Genomic DNA, 22,116 nt, shown 5'->3' on the forward strand with positions numbered 1-22,116 from the left:
AATTGGTGAATTAGAAGTCATCAACGAATCAATTCAAATGAAGTTTCATATATAAAAGTAACAGGCTATAGGTTTACTTGGAAAACACAATATTAACACAGTAATAACATGGAGATTTTGGCATCTGTCACTTTTAAATGGCATAAACTACAATTAATGCTTAACTGAAAAGTGGATATTATGAACATAGCTAGACAATAACCTTATAAACTCATATTAGTTTGGTCATTATTATATTGAGTCTATGGACTATATTAGGGGTCCCATCTGGGATTCTTCTGGACAGAGGTGGTATATGCCTGCTTATGAACATAGCAGCTGCTTATGCTGAATATATCACTTTCATTTAGCAGCTGTAAATTGTGTTTTTGGTTTTATTTTTAGTTTAACTGTGATCACTAACATCATAATAACAACTGCAAAAAAAAGAAGAGCAGAAAAGCTGACAGTGAATGGTGTTATGGTTTATTTCAATTTTTTATTAGTTTTAGTGTTTGGTGTTAATTGCTGGGAGGCAATTAAAGAAAGTAATTTCTTAATATGGCACTCTTAGACAAATGGTTAGATGCCCCTGGACTATATAAATGTTTACCTGGACATTGTAAACAGTGGTGAGAGAATCATGGGAAACCAATAATTTTAGATTTCACCCCAATTTATGTCTTATAAATTCCTGATAATTTTAACAGTTGAAATTGCATGTTACATTGTAGCTTTATTACCTACTCCTGTCCTAAATTCTGAAATTCTTACACTCAATACATAAAGGTCTTAAATTCCAGTCTATGCTTAGGAAAATCAGAATACGGTGCAGAATATTTACTGAAGGTTGATTTTGTTTTTTGTCCTATTTGTAGTAAATTTTTCATTAATTTTTGCAAATCGGAGATTTACTAAAAGCAAAAACCGACTATAAAATCGATTATAAAACCGACACAGAAAATCAACCAAACATCGATACATTTACTTGGACGACTACAGGATCCCCTGATCTTCTAACAGTTATTTTGTAAATAGAGCAAATCAAAATCAAAACCAACACCAAAATAATAGACTAATAACAGACAGGAGATTTTAGGTTCTAAAATCCATTCTATTAGTTGAAACTTCATTATGATGGCTATAAAAAGGGATACAACCATGTGGTGGACTGAGGCTGTAGGAATCATGGCTAATCACGGCTATGCAATGCTGTCCAATTTCTTGCAGTATACAAATGACCACCTGATTGAAGAGACCCAGGAGGCAAATTAGATGAACTGCAGAAGCTTCTGGAGGTACCCCAGAGCCTATGCAGACCTAGGTTCTTCCGTGATCAGTTAAACCTCAATTCATTGTCTACTGGTGAGGTCATACAGATGTTCCGCCTCAGCCATTCCAACATAATAATGCTGTATGACCTTGTCAACACAGCTTGAGCCAGACACTGCATGGTCATGTGCTGTATCAGACCTGAACAAGGTGCTGTGTGATCTGCATTATTTTGCCACTAGTTCCTTTCAAGTTAGTGTCTGGGAAGGTGATGAACATAGCACAGCCAACATTTAGCAGGCACCTCACCCAGGTCATGGCAGCTAACATCCGACTCAGCGACACCTACATCTGCTTCTCAGCCAGGAGTCACAGTGGCATGAAGCAGGGGCGTATCCAGGGTGTGTGGGGCACACGGCCCCTGGGTCCAGGGGGGCCCCGCACCGCACACCCTGCACCCACAGTATTACTTACCTCTCCAGAGTCCCACATCGGTGCGGGGGTCCGGCGCTGTAAAAACAACTGGAAAATGGACACCATGGCCATTTTACCATCATTTGTGCATGCGCAGTACAGGGAAAATGGCCCCCACGGCCATTTTCCCGGTGACCAGCGCATACTCTATAGATTCTGGGTTCACTCTAGTGCCCAGAGTCTATAACTCCGGCGATGGACGCGCACAGCTCAGTGCGCTGCCGGCCGCCGAACAGAGAGAAAGGGGCCCGCTTTGGAAACTGCACACGGGCCCCCTCCTCTCTAGAAACGCCCCTGGCATGATGTTTACGGTAGCTTTCTATAGTCTCTTAGGCATGCCTAATATCCTGGGACCTATAGATTGCACGCACATAGGGATGAGACCACCCAGGAATAGTGTGCAATTATATAATAGACATCACACCTATTCCATGAATGTTCAGGTGGTCTGTGATGCAAAACAAAAAATAACACTAAAGCTAACACTAAAATACACTCCCCAGGCCGACACAGAAACAAAGAGAAAAATAATAAATTACATTAGACAAAAAAATCAGACAACTTCAAACTAACAGCGCACTGCAGAAATAGAAAAGACTCAAGTTGCAGCAATTACTGGGCCTGATTCAAAGATGGAGGCAAATGCCATCGCAGCTGAGATATCTCACGGAATGCAATTGCCAAAGTTTGCTTTTTAGACACCAGATGACCCCCTCAACGATTGCTGCAAAATGTAAATAATGGGCAGTACTTTCTATAAGGGTATACAAACAAAACGCCATTTTAGCTCTTTGCAGTACTGCTCCTAACGACAGACCGCCTGGTCGCCTGGTTGATCGCACACATCACATCATTTGCACAAAATCGCTAAAGATATCTTCTCATCTGCTGTGCATGTACACTAGATTAGAAGATGCGAGGAACGATGCAATAGTGCGTACACATCATACTTGCCAACTCTCCCTCATTGTCAGGGAGACTCCCTGAAATAGCAGCAATCTCCCTCTCCCTGAAGAGTCTAGCAATCTCCCTCATTTCATCCTTACCCCCATTATGAAGCTGTTATATTAAAAAACAGAGATATATACATTCAAATGGGATCATTAGTGTCATTTCCTTGCATTGGTTATTATAAGGCACAATGGGCCTGATTCAGACCCACTCGCGAGCGGCTGTACGCTCGCAAGTGGGTCGATGGTCTGCACTGAGCATGCGCACGACGGAGGGAGCTCCGTCGTGCGCATGCGCCAGACACGACGAGCGAAGGACTTTCCTTCGCTTGTTGTGTCCGATCAAAGGGGGCGTGCTGTCAATGTTGATTGACAGCACGCCCCCTTTGGTGGGCGTGCCGGGGGCGTGCCTCCCTGACGGGGGCGTTCCCACGGGAACGCCTCCCGTCAGAAGCCGGCCCACTGACATCACTAGTGATGTCAGTGGGAGTGATTTTGGCTCTGATAGAGCCAAAATCACTCCGGAGCTTGCGGTTGAAAACCTCAACCGCAGGCTCCGGCTCGCAATTTCGATGGTCGCGATGGTCACGACCATCGCGGCCATCAAAATGCACGCTCGTATAGCCTGTGGGTGGTGACCCACAGCTATACGAGCGTCCAGGAGGACGCTCCATGAAAAAGGAGCCCGGCCCTCATGCAGAGCGTGCGCTCTGCTCAGAGCGTACGGCTCTGAATGAGGGCCAATGATCCCTATGAATTTCTGAAAAGTATTAGTGTGTTTTCATCAACAAACAGATCTTACTAACTGCTTTTGGGCTGGTTTACATTTGGCTGTAAGTCAGGTTTAGGACACGCCTCTCAGATTTATCAGTACACACCCACTGTAACACGCGCTCATAGATGCTGCTTTCACAATCTCCCTGAAATGCTTTTTCAAAAGTAGGCAAGCAGGGGCGTATCTACCCATTGGCCAGGATGGCACTCGCCAGGGGCGCCGGCCGAGGTAGGGGCGCCGCCCAGCGGTGCCACACATGGCCAAGGGGTAGAATCGCATAGTAGTTCACCGGGCTGCCATGTTTTTTAATGTAGTCATTGCCCGCCCAGTCAGGAATGCGTTACCTCTGCCTGACTGGGAGAACCTGCATCTTGTCCCCCAGCTCCGCCTCCCCTGCTATTCTACCAATAGGATCAGAGAGCGGCGGTGACGTCATGACGTCGGGCCGTGCATAAACATACAGTGTGGAGAAGAGCAGTTTCCCTGCCAGTGCGCCATCTAAATAGATGGTGCACGGCGCCCGCCTGCCATCTGAGACCAACGCGGCGGCGGAGTCATGATGGCCACTCACTCTCCCACCCACTGCCTCCCGAGTCCCAGAATGCCGGTGCGGCACTCTCTGTGACGTCGACGCTGCCGCGCAATGCGCTGGGGGGGGGGGAGAGAAGACCCGGGACACCTGGAGGTACAGCAGCAGGTGAGTCACTGGAGGGGGCGAGAGAAAGGATAAGGGAGTCACTGGAGGGGGGAGAGGGCATTACAAATTGTGGCTATGTGTAAAGGAATTATGATACTTGGCATTATGTGTAAAGGCATTACAATATGGGGCATTATGTGTAAAGGGCATTACTGCATAGTATAATGTGTAAGGGGAATTACTGCATGGCATAATGTGTTATAAGGGGTACTACTTGAATGGACTCTGTGTGGCATAACGTACATACTCTAGCAGCGCCATATTCATAAACTGCTGCAGTGTAATGCGAGTAGTGGGCAGTAATGTGTGGTGCAATTTTAATTGGGGGAGTTAATGCGTGACCACGTCCCTTCCCCACAAGGCCACGCCCCTTTTGCAGAGTGAGCTGTCCATAATTACAATATGGGGGGCGCCAGTCCCTTACTTTGCCATGGGCGCTCGGACCCTTAGATACACCCCTGTAGGCAAGTATGGTGCACATTAGATGATGTGGACGATTTGTCATTCCATTTTGGCTCAAAACAATAAATCGTCCAATTTATCGTCTAATGTGTACCCAGCCTAAGTCTCAGCTGTTGCAGACATGGCTGGTCTCCAGATACACAGAGGGTTCTCCTGCTGCAAGCAAGAATGCAGTAACATATTTATTGACCTCCCGAAAACAGTGTTTAAATGGTCCAACATCCCTGCGTTTTTCTAAACACTCCCCCATTACCTCCAAAAAAGATTGACTACCTGTCACTTACTTTGCGAGTAAATTCTGTTTGAGCATATTCGCAATTCAATCGCTGCACGTGCACAGTGCAGATTACAGCATTTTTATAATGAGTTTATGAGGCTTACATTGCATGTGGTATGTTTTAGAAATATAGGAATTCGTAAAGGCAGTGTTCGTCGATTTTCATTTTGAAGTCATTTTTATAGGTGATTTTATGTTCGATTTTGAAGTAGACATCTAAAACCGACAAAGTTTACACTATTGAAAATTGTCCAACATGGAAGTCGTTTTTTAAATCGACTCAAAAACCAACTTATAGTAAATGTGCTATTTGGCCAGTAAAACACATCGATTTCAGTAAATTTAAATCAACTTGGAAATTGAGTATAAAATCAACCTTTAGTAAATATAGTCATTATGTGTCACTCGGTAGGAGAAGTATTTCCTAGCACTAACAAGTGGAAGGACCACTTTTGCATGTCGATTTGTACCATATTTGGGGCACCTCTTCTTCATATGTGATGTGATTGAGAAAGGTAACCTCAAGAAGGAATACAGATTGAGTATGAGTGATAGTAAAGTAATTGGTGGAAATTCTTAGCTTTCTTATAATTAACATGTATGATATCTGAAATAGTGTTTGACTGTTGTTTTTTTTAACATCTATTTTCTGTCAAATTGTAGGGTTTAAACCGAGCATGAAACCTTCGACAGTATGTTAAAAAAAGAAAAAAAAAAGCGGCAACAACACAAAAATAAAATAACTAAATTGTTGAATTATTATTTCCAATTAAATAAACAACATTTTCAAGGTATTTTATCATTTTCAAATACATATTAATACCTACTCGTTTTGGCAACAATTCATCTTGCGATAAAAATCCAGGCTGGTGAATGCTAGGGTTGTAATCACCATACTGCAAGACACAAAAACAATCTAGTTTATAATTCTGTTTAATGCAATTTATGCATGAAAAACTTTTGAAAAAGCAACAAAAAGAGTTTGATAAAGATACTTTTTCTACGCAGAATCATATATATGCATTTATGTATTGTGTATAATTTATGGAGCTTCTGTTATATATTTATATTTATACATAATAAAAATTGCACTCGAAACGCAATATATCAGCTGTGAACGGTATTCTACTGTAGATTGTGTAAGTGCTAAATTCTAAATTGCAAAACAGAAATGAGAAACAATCTATAAATAATCCAGTTTTTTCATGTTATTAATGTTATAAATTAAAACATGCATCAACACAATGTAATGCAACCTATAATCAGATAATTAGCATTTTTATCGCTATTAATACATACAAACATTACATTTCTAGATGCGACACTAATTCAACTGTCGATTAAGACAGCTTTTTAAGACTCATTTTTTTTTTTTTTTTTTTAAGAATAATGTATTGTATTATATAGTTAGATATTCCCACCTTGGCTTGGACAGCATATGAAGCCAAAAGCACTGATGCTTCCGGAGAACAAATAATTTCTTCATCCAGAATCTGTTTTTTAACCTAGACGTCAACATTAAAAAAAATATATATATTGATGGTTTTGTATAAAACATTTATGCCTATTGAACATTTTGATACTAGTTACTAGCTTGAATACATTTGTTTTGTATGCACACCTACAGTACAACATACATTAATTTGCCTGTTATCTCTGTGGGGCTAAAAGCTCTTGTGTGGTCCTTGCATCATAATACTTGTTAGGTACAAAGTTAAGCAATGCCTGTCTGTGTTCCTTTGACCCACACATCTCATTAATTCAGCATTACTAATTGTTAGATCAGTCTCCTATTAAAAACTAGTAGAAATAAGGGAATAAAATAAATATGTATCATCATTGCTTCAGATCAATTTTAAGATTTTATCTTCATTGCTTTTATTTGTATACATTGTGGCTACAAGTTGACTGCAATTGCATGGCTTGAAAAAGGCTACAGTGTAGCCCTGCTGTCTTCTTGGATCTATTTACTATTTATTGGCGCGAGATTCCGTGAGACTCTGACAGAGAGAGCGAAGACCGTGACGGAGAGGTGCGCTTATTTGGTACTTATTCTATGCGGCTATTACCACCAGCAAGCACCACCTGATCTTACTTTACAATTGGCGGATCAGTGTGTGAGGTGCCGCTGGCTGCTGCTCGCTGTATGGTCTCCGGCTGTGTCTTGGTAAGCGATGCGGGACTACTGACCGCTAACCACGTATATTTTCAGCTACCCCGTCAGATACCTCTGGCTGATCTCTCCTGTTCCACGGAGCCGCCTATATGTGCAGTCAAATGCCCGACTGCTTGTGGCACGAAACCAAATGACTCCCAGCACGTTGGCTTGATTAGAGACAGGAGTCTCTTCCTGCGGCAGTTACCTAAGCCGTACTGTGACCTTTTAGGACACGTTATTTCATTTTTTAGACCTCATTGCCATTTAGCTACAATTGGTTCTCCAACGGGAGTCATAAATATCTGCAAGGATTTCACTTGGGATTCTCAGGACTATTACGATTTATGTGTTTGGATTTACTTGCTTACATTTGCGATATATGTAACAACTCAATATATTTATGCAATTTACAATTGTTATTATTTTAATAGTGTACTCAATCTGTTGCTGATTTCAGTATTTATAATCAGAGCTCGTTTTACATGTTGAGTGTTGATATTTTTATATCTTGTGGACTAGGAATCTGATCAATTCCGGTACTATATCTAATTATTGTTTTTTTTATTGTATTATTCATGTGTATATTCTTGATTAAGATTGAATAAATTGGTCAGTGCAGACCTATACACACATATATGTGTTATCGTCTATGTCCCAACTTAGTTATTAGAGCGCAGTGTTCTTTTGTTTCTTTTGTTTTGCAATTGCCTATATGCATAGTTGTATACAATGAGGTTGATCCAATTAGGTGCGAGTTTACCAGTATTCAGATGGGTACAAGGTTTTGAATTTTTTTTTGAGCTTTCATTTTTATTCTGAGTGCTTTCAGAGCAGGCCCAATTTTTACTAAAATCCATATTTTAAGGAAAAATTGTTGCCACCTGATCCGGACCCCTTTGGACCCCCCCCCCCACCAAAAAAAATACTAATTAGTTTCCAGTTAGCTTAATTATGCCTTAATTACTTCCTGCAGTGCTGTCCTCCTCTTCTGCCTGTTCTGCAGTGTTGCAGACAGCTTCCATGGACCGGGCGCAGGACAGATACTACTCTGCTAAATATGCACCCCCTCCTTGCACACACCACACTACTACACTACTCCTAACCCCGCACTACATTAACCCTGAACCTGCTCCCTGCACACACTACACTACACTGTGCTACCCCTAACCAGTGTCGTAAGTTCATCCCAGACGCAAGTTATAATTTGGTGCCCCCCCCCTGTTTTGTGGCAAATTGGATATGCCCCTATCCATCCGCTTGTTCAAATAACCATCATCATTATCAGCTCACACTTGCATTATCTCTGTATCTGATGCAAGAGATCCACCTAAGATCGGAAAGATCTATGACCAAGCTCAACTCAGCATAGCATGCAATACCATCTACACACCCATTGTCACAGTTTTAGTATTCTGTAGATCTGGGCCGGGACCCTTGGGTAGGACTGAAGTGGACAGGAAACATGGAGGCTTGATAATACTCTGACTCAGAGCCGTAACTAGACTTTTTGGTGCCCTGTGCCAGGAGCATTGGCGCCCCCCACCCCTATTTTTCTAATATGGACATAAGAGGCACATCTGAAAAAGGGCAATAGCCTCATGGGGAAGGGTCAGAGAAGAGATAGGAGATGCCAGGAGATGCTGGGGATTAAAGAAAAGGAAGCTACAAGAGAGAATGATAATAACCTACCTCGCACAATAAGACTTTCCTCTAGTCTCCAATCCTTCAAGCGTTCCCTGAAAACTCACCTCTTCAGGCAAGCTTATCAGATTCCAGAACCTCCCACATAACCTTCATAGCTTCCATATCTAATTACATCCCCTTTTACAGTCCACACACAATCTCACACATCATCTTTCTCTCACATCCTCATGACATTTGGTCGATATTCCTGTGTGACTGGATCATGCAGCCAACTAAGAAACTGTGCATTCTGGCTGGACCAAAATGCAATATATAGCACCTATCCTTGTGTATCAATGCCTATTTCCCTTAAGATTGTAAGCTTGCGAGCAGGGCCTTCCTACCTACATATCTGTTTGTTATTACCCAGTTTTGTTCTATTAATGTTCCAATTGTAAAGCGCAACGGAATATGCTGCGCTATATAAGAAACTGTTAATAAATAAATAATAAATAAATAATAAATAAACAGAATATTGACAGGCTCGAACAGCGCCCCCTTCCCTGCGGTGCCCTATGCCATGGCACAGGTCGCACTACCCTAATTACGGACCTGCTCTGACTCATGAGTCTACATCGGAGAATAGGCACACTAGTGACTATGTAGGAAACACGAACTGGTGATATGCATGGATACAGAACTGGTACCAGAGTGAACAGACCAGGTCTTCTGAGCAGCCCCTAGACTAGTGACCTGCGAAGGCAAGCAAGATCAGCGACACAGTCCAGGAACAAGGGAGACCTCCGGAACTCAGAACAATATGGTAGTGGTAGATTCAGGCCAGGAATCTAAGTCTTATGTAATCAGGGTAGAGCTTGAGGAAGCTAATACCCTGATATTGCTCTGATGTAAGATTTGGAACTGGAACCCAGTGAGGAATTTAGGTACTGAGAGTAAAGATAAGTAATACAGCTTACTGGACACCTCAGTGTACAGACCATATACTGCACACTGAACACTAGCCCTGGAACCTGCTCCCTACTCAGCACCAGCCCAAGTCAATAGCACACAGCAGAGGGAAACCAATACAAGGTCAGCACAATAGTATAGCTTTTTAACCTGAAGTGAAACACAGAGCATGGAGTTATCAGAATACAGGTAACTTGCATGCACTGTCTCAATGGTAGCAACCAGCAGCACTAACGTGTAGCAGAATCCACAGAGATGATACAAGTGGTAATACACAGCAGCAGACGGGATGAGCCGCAGATGCACATGCTGGCTAGGTAACAGAGCAGCAGGAGGGCAAGTCTGTATGCAGTGTGGAAGCTGCAGCGGTGGAAGATGACGGAGATACACAGCTCAGGTGGAATGTAAGTAATGGCTCACAGTGAGTGGCACTGGATAGCTGAGGATGGTAAACAGCAAGTAGCCCACGATGTAACAAATAGAAGTCACTGGAGACACAATAATAGGACACAGGGAGTGAGACCTGGAGCCTAGAACTATCCTGGGAAGGAACACGTTCAGGCAATGGGTTGAATTCAGGGGCTGGATTAAATAGGGAGTGGTGAAAGGTCATTGGCCTGGCTGACCAGGTGAGCACACAGGTGCATCAGGCAATTACAGGGAAACATCTGAGGTGTATTGAACACAGAAATTAATGTGTTTCAATCTGTATGAGATGCTAAGACCCCGATTCATGACACCCATGATGCGTCCTCATAAAGCGTAGCCTAAATGTGAACATCATGTTAACACCCGTCACGCCCATTGCAACTAAAAAGCATACGATTTGGAATCATTTGTAGACGCATGCGCTCGGCTACAGAGCAAAGTCAAAAAATTTATCCAACTTTGAATTAGCTCTAATATGCGCAAGATATAATGGCCATGTTTAGATATACCACAGGTTCTCAAGCCCAAACAGTACATGTTTTCCAGGTCTCCCCACAGAAGAATCACAGTTGAAATAATTAGCTCCACCTGTGGATATTTTCAAATGTGTCAGCGAGTAATAACTACATCTGTGCACCTGCTGGGTGATCTGGAAAATTTGAACTGTGTGAGGACCGAGTTTGAGAACCACTGAGATACACTGTACAATGAATTCCCCATAGAAACAGTGATATTAAGTATGTCATACAAGTAACTGACAACATAAATGTAAGATACATTAGTGATTCTATGCATATTGAAAGCAGCTGCATCAGTACAGTGATGTTTGGCAACCCTCTTGCTTCTACTTGTCTGTTCCCTTCCCCACAATATAGTAGTGTCTATGGGCCTGATTCACTACGGATCGCTATTCTACTTATACGCACGCAACGCAGATGCTATAATCAGCGATGACATGTAAATGTTTGCATTCGCATTGCCATCGCAGCCTGACATAAGGACGCCCACTTACTCTTACTCACATCCGTATACTTGGCCAACATAGAGAAACAATCGGTAACATCGGACAGTTAATGAACCTACAAATGGCACTTCCTGTCAATCACTCTACTTTGGGTCTGCATATCCTCTGCGATCGCTGTCCCGATCACAGTGGCTAGTTCGCGCTGTCAGGGTTCGATCTAGGATCGGCCATTACTCACCCCAGCTCCGGTTCCACTGACTGGTTGGCTGGTACCTTATCTCCATTAACTTTATCTCCATCCAAGGTTTAGTAAATAGACCCCCAAAACACCAATAATAATAATGTCAGTTCAGATAAAGTAATAATAAAGAATTCCAAGTCATTGTACACACCAATGACAAAATATGGAGAAAGACAGAATAATGTTAAACAAAGTTGACGGCAAACAAATTGTTGTCATAAATATAGCCAAGGTTAGGATATAGAAAACAGCAATACAATGTTTGTAATTTGCAACAACAAGGAGCGCTTAAGAGCTACACCAAAGCAGAAACTATCACTTACAACATAGGCAAAGTGCCAGACAAGCAATGTAAACTTACCTGACCTAATAGAATGAGCGCTGTCAATTAATCCATCACCATTACAACTGGGGAGAGAGGGCAAGCAGAAATAGAGAAGGACGCTGGTGGTGTTTACCAGGCAACCTGCAACTACCAATAATACACCCAAAACTGAAATGATGGCAGTGTATAATGCCCTGGAACCTATTGCCAAGTGCCAGGTTCTACAGTGGCAAGACCCGCTGTGAATTCCAACATAACCTCTGCACCCTTGAAGAGGCATCAAAGCACCACAAGACCAGGTTTTTGAGGAGATCTTCTATAACACATTTCTCTCAGTTTGTCTGCAACAGCATTCCTCAGCTGGAACAAAGGACCTCTCCAAAGGATTAAATAATGGACCTGAAGCTGTACCTTCCTAGAATTCAACTTATACCCTACTCAGATCCTGACAGATCACCCACCAACACTGCAGGTGTCTGAAGAAACCATAGCTGATCTAAAAAATAAAAAAATAAAAATTGCTTGAGCAATGAAACATTTTGGAAATTCTTCAAGGCACAGGTAAATCCAATTTTTAAAACACAGAAAATTAATTCCTGCCAATATTCATGTCCAGTTGTTATGCCACGGGGGTGACTTTGAGGGTGTAATTTGACTACCGCCTTGAGGGCATGCAATTCTTGGCAGGATGCGGCCGTTTTTCAGCTTTGAGAGCAGGAAGATGTCTTGGCAGGATAGGCCTGTAGGCCGTGAAGATGAGGCGGCCTTTGGGGCATGAAGCTGCCTTGAGAGCTGTGATAAACTAGCTTACTGTGGCCAGTGGGTGTAGTAGAGATGCAGCCTTTGGGCTGTGGAAGCAGCCTTGAGCACTGGTTGTCCTTGGCTAGTTGTGGCATGAGGGACGGAGGTGAGATGCAGCCTTTGGGCTGTGGAAGCAGCCTTGAGGGCTGGTCGGCCTTGGCTAGTTGCGGCCTGAGGACAGGAGGTGAGATGCAGCCTTTGGGCTGAGGAAGCAGCCTTGAGGGCTGGTCAGCCTTGGCTAGTTGCGGCCTGAGGGCCGGAGGTGAGATGCAGCCTTTGGGCTGAGGAAGCAGCCTTGAGGACTGGTCAGCCTTGGCTAGTTGCAGCATGAGGGGCGGAGGTGATTTGCAGCCTTTGGGCTGTGGAAGCAGCCTTTAGGGCTGGTCGACCTTAGCTAGTTGCGGCATGAGGGCCGGAGGTGAGATGCAGCCTTTGGGCTGAGGAAGCAGCCTTGAGGACTGGTCAGCCTTGGCTAGTTGCGGCTTGAGGACAGGAGGTGAGATGCAGCCTTTGGGCTGTGGAAGCAGCCTTTAGGGCTGGTCGACCTTAGCTAGTTGCAGCATGAGGGCCGAGGTGAGATGCAGACTTTGGGCTGTGGAAGCAGCCTTTAGGGCTGGGCAGCCTTGGCTAGTTGCGGCCTGAGGACCGGAGGTGAAATGCAGCCTTTGGGCTGAGGAAGCAGCCTTGAGGGCTGGTCAGCCTGAGGGCCGGAGGTGAGATGCAGCCTTTGGGCTGTGGAGGCAGCAATGAGGGCTAAGTCTCTGACCACGTAAGTACAAGGAGGTAAAATGTCGCCGGGTTGACACTGATGCAGGCATGCTGAATTGCGCAACAAGGACACTGGAGTGCGGCCAATGTCGCCACGTTGACACTGGTGTAACAATACTCTATTGCGCTCTTGGGATGCTAAACTGCAGCCAATGTCACCATATTGACACTGGCGTTGGTTTACTAAATAATGTTCTCAGGACACTGGAGTGTGGCCAATGTCGCCGGGTTGACACTGGTGAGGATGTGCAGTATAGAGCTCTGAGGACGCTAAAGTGCGGCTAATGTTGCCTGGTTGACAGAAGCCGAAGGACACAAATGTGCGCCCAGGGATGCCCTCTGTACCACTAGGATGACACATGCGGCTGAGTGCAGAGATGCACGCTGTGCTGCCTGGATAACTCGTGCAGCACACAGCAGGTGGAATGCAGATCATGCCGCCTGGATGGAACACAACGGCAGGAGAAAAATAAAACAACTGGAACAATGGAGAGACTGGAACACTGGAACTCAACTGGCGTACAAGAGACATAGTCACAAACCGGAATCACTGTAAAACACTCAAAATCGAGCATGATCGCCTTGGATGCAAAAATTCACAAGATCCATTAATTTAAACCTAGAGAAGAAGCAAAGCTTGACAAGTCTGCAGAAGATTAATTATTTTTACTGTTTCAAGGTACAGAAAATTATTGTGGTTAGTAAAAACCCCTAGAACAATGCTTTAAACCTTTAAACCAATGCTGCCACTCTTTGAAGGCTCATTTTATAGTTAACAGTTCTGTGTCCCCCACATCATAATTAATTTAATTAGAGGAACATTTACAGTATGAGAAAAAAACTTTTTATCCACAGCATAGTCTTGACACAATATGGTTTATTTATGCTCCTACATAAGATGCGTCTACCGCTACAACAAATGGCAGATCCAGCACAGGATGACTGATAATAAGCAAACACCCCCAAACTTTGGAGAGCTTTTAAATTACTGGGAACTGCCTAGTTTTAAATATCCTGGACTTTCTCATGCAAAAGCCTTTAGCTGAAATAGCATAGATCAGTGGTTCTCAAACTCGGTCCTCAGGACCCCACACAGTTCACTTTTTGCAGGTCACCCAGCAGGTGCACAGATGTATTCATTACTCACTGACACATTTTAAAAGATCTACAGGTGCAGCTAACTATTTCACTAGTAATGTTGTGAGGAGACCTGCTAAACATGCACTGTTTGGGGTCCTGAGGACCGAGTTTGAGAACCTGTGGCATAGATACTTCAGATACTTCAAATTCACAGTTTTCTGGTTTCCTTTTCAACTTCAAAATTTTACTGATTTGGCTTTGATGCTGTTCTAGTGATGAAGAATAAATTAGTATACCACAACACATCTCTCCAAAAACTTACAAAATACATAATTTATCAAATCCTGGAATACTGCAGGAACACTGCTTAACCAAAAAAGCATCACTCCAGTCCACTTAAACTGCCCTCATAAAAGTGAGCAATGACCTCCTTGCTGCCAAATACAATGGGCCACTACTCTCTTCTCATTCTCCTTGACCTCTCTGCTGCTTTTGACACTGTGGACCACCCTCTCCTTCTGCAAATCATTCACTCCCTTGGTCTACGTGACACTGCCCTCTCCTGGCTGTCCTCTTACCTATCTGACAATGCCTTCTCTTTCTCCTCTCAACCTATTTTCTCCCCTGCTTCCACTAACAGTAGGTATTCCACAAAGTTCTGTTCTTGGACCTCTCCTATTCTCCCTCTATACATCCTGTTTAGGTGAACTCATCAGCTCTTTTGACCTCCAATATCATCTCTATGCTGATGATACTCAGATCTACCTTTCCTCCCCTGACCTCTCCACCACTCTACTCACTCGTATCTCCAACTGTCTCTCTGTCATCTCTTCCTGGATGTCCTAGTCCTTTCTTAAACTCAACATGTCTAGGACTGAGCTGATCATCTTCCCACCCTCCCACATAACCTCACTTCCCACAATTTCATTATCAATTGAAGTCTAAAATAAAAAATCCAGCTCCTAGTGGTGATTTGGATGATGTAATGAAGTTTTTTTTTAGATTTTTATCGGTATACTCCTCTATGGACATTAATTCAGAAGAAAAATCAAACAACCTGGCTCTAGGCACTTGGCTCTCGTAAATCCCAATTCCAGTAGATTAAGGTTCAAAAGGTTCAACTCTGATAACCACCTCATCTCAACCCTGGTCACCTACTCTTCCAGTTGCCTCCAATATGCCTCCTTCAATGCCCCCCTCTTCTGGAACTCCCTCACTCAGACTATCAGTCTCCCTAGCTTTAAATATACTGTATACCTTTTTTACTAAAAGCCTACACACCTTCCAATTCCTCACTCAGTCACTCCCCCTACATTGTATCCTTCCCAGTTCATTCTGCAACTGTTCACCCCTTTCATTTAGAATGTAAACATTTGAGTAATGCCCTCTTCCTTCTAGCCCTATCCGTGCCACTCATCCTTTTCCCCCTCAGTGACTGATGCATGTGTGCCCACCCATACAATGGGTACAGGTTTAGAGTTGTTATTTCTCCCCCCTTCAGCTCACCACTTCCTGCTCCCACTAGTTACAGCGAGTTTCCCTATCCTTGCTAATGGCTTTGTCCCTCCATGTATATGGTTTTATTGTAATGATTTGTTTTCTTGGGAATCAGCGGCAGCCTGACACAGGTGGAAATCCCGAACGTCGGAAGGTAAGTATAAACTAACCTATTCTACCCCCTAACCCTAACCATCACTTAGGGGTGCCTAACCCTAACCTCTCCCCAAGTGCCTAACCCTAATCCCCCCTCTAAGTGCCGAAACCTAACCCCCCTTCCCCGCCACCTAAACCTAAGTCCCCCAGGGGGGTGCCTAACAATAACCTCCCCCCGGGGGTACCTAACCCTAACCACCCCTTCCCCTAGCTTGATCCTAACCTCCCGGGGGGGTGCCTAACCCTATGTCCCCCTCGGGAGCCCTAAACCTAACCCTCCCCCCAGCGGCTCTCCGCACCCGGCATCCTTTCGATCAGGATGCCGGGCGCCGGTCTCCCGGCGTAGGTAAAATGACAGGCGTCGAGATTTCAATGCCTGTCATTTAACCCTTGCCGGGATTCAACAGTTGGGAAGCCGGCGGTCGGCATTTTTCTTGCTCTGTACTTATGCAATGGTGTGTACTTATGCTGTGTTATGTGTTTACATTTCTATCATATGTACAACCCTTCATACACTTTATGGCTTCTAAAAAATAAATAATAATGAGAAACAACTTTCTTAAACATCAATTTATCTATTAGAACTGCACTCATTTTCTTGAAAATGGTCCACCAATATGAATAGACAATTGCTTAAGACTCCACAAAGTACCAGGAACTGGGTACTGAATACAAGCATTCAGCACATACTTGCCAACTCTCCCTCAGACAGATCCATTGGAAAGTGACTTTTAAATGCATGCTCATTCCACTAACATTCACATTCCATCTCCAAAATACAGTATAATATTCTTCCACTCACGGCCGCATATAATGGTGCAATAAGGACCTCATTCAGAGGCGCTCGCAAAATGCGAGCGCTCGCTCTGAATGAGGGCGGCCGCTTCCATTTTCTGAGCCGGCCTCCTGGCCGCTCGCTAGGCTGTGGGTTACCACCCACAGCTTTAACGAGCGGCCAGGATGATGGTTGCGATGGTCAAGACCATCTCGACCATCGGGGCTTGCGACGAGACCCTTGTGGTAGGGTCTCGTCTGCCGCAAGCCCCAGGGAGCTTCCGGCTCTAATAGAGCTGGAAGCTCTCCCACTGACATCACTGGTGATGTCAGTGGGGCCACCCACAAACGGCAGGCGTTCGCTTGGGAACGCTTCCGTTTGTGAAACCATCCCCCTGCCACGCCTACAATACGGGGCGAGCTGTCGATCAACATCGACAGCCGCTCCTTTTGTAGCGAGCCCCGGAGCGAGAGAATTTCTCTCTCGCTCCGGGCCTTGCACACGCGCAGTGCGGCCGCTGTGCATGCGCAGAGCCAAACATCGACCTGCTTGCAAGCGCTCAAGCTGAGACCTTGAGTGAGTTGCCCACACCGCACACCCTGCACCCATAGACTATACTTATCTATCTGCCGGCACCACATAAATCGCACAAGGGAAATCAGTGGTAAAATGACTCATATGCCATTTTCCCAGAGATCTGCGCATGCACAGTAGATTCTGATACAGTGTCAGATTCTATTTGGCGCATGCGATGGTAAGAGAGTAGGGCACACAAAGATACTGCACATGGACCTCTCCGCCCCTGCTTCCACTGTCCCATGGCCTTGCTGCAAAGCTTGAAGATGTGCTTCTGCAGAAGCCACCCTATCTGGACCATCATACAAGATACCTAGAGCTGGGAAAAATGTTTTTACTGAGCTGAGTGCTGGCCTAGTTGGTGGTAATCCAAATGTCCTTGGACCTAATTCAGTAAGGATCGCAATTGCAAAGTTGCACGCAGGCAGCTTTGTAATTGCGATCCTTGCTATTATGCAAATGCGTATGACACCCACTGCTGCATTTGCAATCCCAACACTGTGACGGAGGCACTCAGACTGACCGGCTTGTGAGCCCAGGACACTGCATTGATCAACGCAGATCCTGGGCTGGCCACTCCCAGAAAGCGGGGCGAACACACCGGCCAACTCTGCCCCCTGCAATGCACCTCAAATGCCACTGCCTATCAATTGGGCAGAGGCATTCAAGAGTCTGTGTGCGACAACAGAGGACCCATTTTGCACACTCCAGAATGGGTCCTATGCACACACAAATGCCCCCAATAATCAGGACGTGCGTGCACTGCTGAATCCGGCCCCTTGTCTGGGGATCACCTTGCAAAAGTGATGTAATTGTCCCCACTCACTGCTATTCAAAGACTAGTGAAAATGGTCTTAAACTAAAATATACTACAAGTCTAACATTTTAGAACACCCAGTATTTTACAGTTTTTCCAGTTTTTATTTGAAATTTAAGCAATTCAAGTCCAGTAAATAGCCTGAAATGGTACAATTGTAAGCAGTAAACTGCTAGAGGTAAAAAAAAACAAAAAAACAAAGGTTAGAGTAGCAAAACTGTTACTTTAAGAGTTATTAAAAAAAGGAAACAAGTAATGGGTTAAGAACTTACAGCTGTTCCGCAGTAATAAAAAAGAGGCTTGCCTGGGCCGTGAAGCATCACCGGAGGTCTACTGAAGGCTGGAAGAAGGTCTTATGGACCGATTAATCAAAAGTAGAAATCTTTGGTGCATCTCGCAGGGCATTTATAAGCCAATGAGGGGGCAAAAGAATGGCTCCGAAGAGTGTGGGGTTTATTTACTAATCGGTGGCTTGCAAAAGGGCCCCATTTTTTGCTATTGAAAGCATTGGCCTTTTAAATTTTAGGCTTAAAAGCGAGACATGCTGTCATTATTATCACCCACTCTAATGGTATCTCCTGTATTCTCTTCATGTGGCTCAACACTGACTGTCAGGCGGTGATGATCATTTTACTGGGGACAATAATACCAGGTGTAAAAGAAAATTAAAGCGTGTATTGTAGCCATGCCTGGACTGTAACATAGAGATGTCCTTTTTCCGCAACTGTTCTTGGATTGTATAAGTAATGTGGGTGGCCAAGAGAAGTCTTGTATAAAAGAAATATAGGAAAAATAAGCATAATTTTACATATGGAAATTCACTTTGCACGCTAACAATAAAAATGTCTTCAAATGAGTTATGGGGTCTGCACGTAGCAGACGCTCTCATTTATTAATTAGCTTTTAGTCATACTAAATTAGTCTACAGCTAACACACATAGATGGTATTTCCAGCTACTGTTGAATATTAGCAGGCTTTTTATGGCTCATTAGCAGCTCATGTTAGAGTAGCAATCAAGGGAATTAATACAGATCCATAAATAGTACACACATACTTTCATTAAAAAGTAATTACATTGTGGGCACACACCAAATCCAGACTATATAGGGCTTTCTAGATCAACAGAAGTATAATACATCATCATTAATTTATGTAAAGATGCATATTATGTATAAAAGAGTAAAGAGTAATCTTATATAGGGCAAAATAACAATTTAAAGTACTGATACTTGAACAAGGTAGACATACATCTATGAATCTGAATGACATACTTTAAAAAGTGACATATGTAAGAGTGGATAATATGATATGATCTTGGTAAATGGAGCTATAATGTTTTAGAATTGATTTGTTATGCGATAACGCACAGTTGCGAGGTATCACTCTAACTTGTGCCTAAAACCACACACAATCTCATAGTCGGTTTTTGGAAGCTACAGGAGCAAGAGACATGCATAGAGAAGGAGGACTGAAGTCCTCAAACTAGGAACCCGCGCAAGTGAGAGGTTAAAGTTCCGTGAACCAGTATGGGATGGTGGTGTGCTGGAGCCAGCAGCATGTGGAGAATAGATTAGGAGCCAGCATGGAGTTTGATAGAGTCGACTGGAATCTGGGTGAACAGAATACCCCTCTATACAGAGCAGCAAGAGTTCCAGTGATTCACACAAAGATCAAGTGTTCTTGTGTAAGTTGTACCTATCTTCAGGAGGGGAAGCTGGATCCCTATTGAAGTCTCCTGCTATATATATATATATATATATATATATATATATATATTTATATATATATAATAGATAGCGTGTGTTCGGCACTCTAAAGGATCAATCATCCATAACTTGCTCCGGTGCCTATCCAGATAGTATGTATAGCAGGTGTGTGGCGGGTGGCACTCGGAGTCTCAGCAACAAAGAAACGAACCCAGAGGCAGTCTGTGTGGTCAACGTTTCAGTTTAACACATTAGTGTTAAACTCAGGGTATGCTATCAAGGTTTAAAGCTCACACTAATGTGATGGCTATGTCCATGTTATAATTCTGAGCAAGGCTCGGTTCTACTCGGTTCCGTTCGTTTTTTTTTACTGAAACTTATTGGCTATCCAAAACTCGTGACAGCTGAAACCCAATAAGATTCGGTAAAAAAAAACGAACGGAACCGAGTAGAACCGAGCCTGCACATCCCTAGTAGGGATTGCAGTAAAGTGGGGTCCCGTGACGATGGGCTGCAAGCTTAAATGCATTGATCAATTCATGAACCAAAACCCAACTGTTTATCATGTTTAGTATTATTATTATTAGTTATTATGGTGAGTGCAGAGCCCCTGTGATTTCTATTTAAACAATGTGGTCACATACCATGTTGCACCCCAAAACTAAGAATGGTGAGTGCCGTGGATTAGTGCTTTTTGTTTATTATGATTAATTTTTATAATTAATCATTTTTGTGATCACATTTTCTCATGCACCCCTATTAACTAGTTATTTAACTTGTGTCAGCTGTTTTCCTAGGTGCTTTACAACAGGTGTGCTTGGTGACTGTCTCACATTTTAAAGCAAAGTTGCTGTGAGCTTTAAACCTTGATAGCATACCCTGAGTTTAACACTAATGTGATGGCTATGTCCATGTTATAATTCTGAGCAATAGAGTAGGGACATGCAGTAAAGTGGGGTCCCGTGACGATGGGCTGCAAGCTTAAATGCATTGATCAATTCATGAACCAAAACCCCACTGTTAATTATGTTTAGTATTATTATTATTAGTTATTATGGTGAGTGCAGAGCCCCTGTGATTTCTATTTAAACAATGTGGTCACATACCATGTTGCACCCCAAAACTAGGAATGGTGAGTGCCGTGGATTAGTGCTTTTTGTTTATTATGATTAATTTTTATAAATCATCATTTTTGTGATCACATTTTCTCATGCACCCCTATTAACTAGTTATTTAACTTGTGTCAGCTGTTTTCCTAGGTGCTTTGCAACAGGTGTGCTTGGTGACTCACATTTTAAAGCAAAGTTGCTGTGAGCTTTAAACCTTGATAGCATACCCTGAGTTTAACACTAATGTGATGGCTATGTCCATGTTATAATTCTGAGCAATAGAGTAGGGACTTGCAGTAAAGTGGGGTCCCGTGACGATGGGCTGCAAGCTTAAATGCATTGATCAATTCATGAACCAAAACCCCACTGTTAATTATGTTTAGTATTATTATTATTAGTTATTATGGTGAGTGCAGAGCCCCTGTGATTTCTATTTAAACAATGTGGTCACATACCATGTTGCACCCCAAAACTAAGAATGGTGAGTGCCGTGGATTAGTGCTTTTTGTTTATTATGATTAATTTTTATAATTAATAATTTTTCTGATCACATTTTCTCATGCACCCCTATTAACTAGTTATTTAACTTGTGTCAGCTGTTTTCCTAGGTGCTTTGCAACAGGTGTGCTTGGTGACTGTCTCACATTTTAAAGCAAAGTTGCTGTGAGCTTTAAACCTTGATAGCATACCCTGAGTTTAACACTAATGTGATGGCTATGTCCATGTTATAATTCTGAGCAATAGAGTAGGGACTTGCAGTAAAGTGGGGTCCCGTGACGATGGGCTGCAAGCTTAAATGCATTGATCAATTCATGAACCAAAACCCCACTGTTTATTATGTTTAGTATTATTATTATTAGTTATTATGGTGAGTGCAGAGCCCCTGTGATTTATATATATATATATATATATATAGTGCATCCAGAGAGTATTCACAGCGCTGCACTTTTTCCACATTTTGTTATGTTACAGCCTTATTCCAAAATGGAATAGATTAATTTTTGTCCTGAAAATTCTCCACACAATGCCCCATAATGTGCAAGTTTTTTTGAGATTTTTGCAAATTTAATTAAAAAAAAAAAACAAGAAATCACATGTGTATAAGGAGAGAGAGAGAGAGAGAGAGAGAGAGAGAGAGAGAGAGAAATCAGTCACAAGGGTGCACTCACCAGTCTTCAAAAATGTATAGTTTAATCCATCTTCTTAGATATGTACATAAATTGTAGCATCAATGT

The 22,116-nt window shown here is 43.1% G+C and overlaps 1 protein-coding gene across 9 annotated transcripts in view; it reads right to left on the reverse strand.

Annotated features, from left to right (window-relative positions):
- Positions 1-22,116, reverse strand: part of LOC148507552 (merlin-like) — a 170,513-nt gene that overhangs the window by 43,347 nt on the left and 105,050 nt on the right. For all 9 annotated transcript variants that reach the window (XR_015869701.1, XM_088445924.1, XM_088445925.1 and 6 more), the window contains 2 exons: positions 6,308-6,391; positions 5,714-5,782 (listed from right to left, as the gene is read on the reverse strand). Coding sequence is in view for 8 of the 9 variants with exons in the window: in XM_088445924.1 (XP_088302050.1) it covers positions 5,714-5,782; positions 6,308-6,391 (153 nt within the window). In the remaining variant the exon portion in view is untranslated. The remainder of the gene's footprint in view (positions 1-5,713; positions 5,783-6,307; positions 6,392-22,116) is intronic.

This window comes from Taudactylus pleione, unplaced genomic scaffold, assembly GCF_031769625.1.
Source record: "Taudactylus pleione unplaced genomic scaffold, aTauple2 ptg000391l, whole genome shotgun sequence".
In the NCBI taxonomy this organism is placed as follows: Eukaryota; Metazoa; Chordata; class Amphibia; order Anura; family Myobatrachidae; genus Taudactylus; species Taudactylus pleione.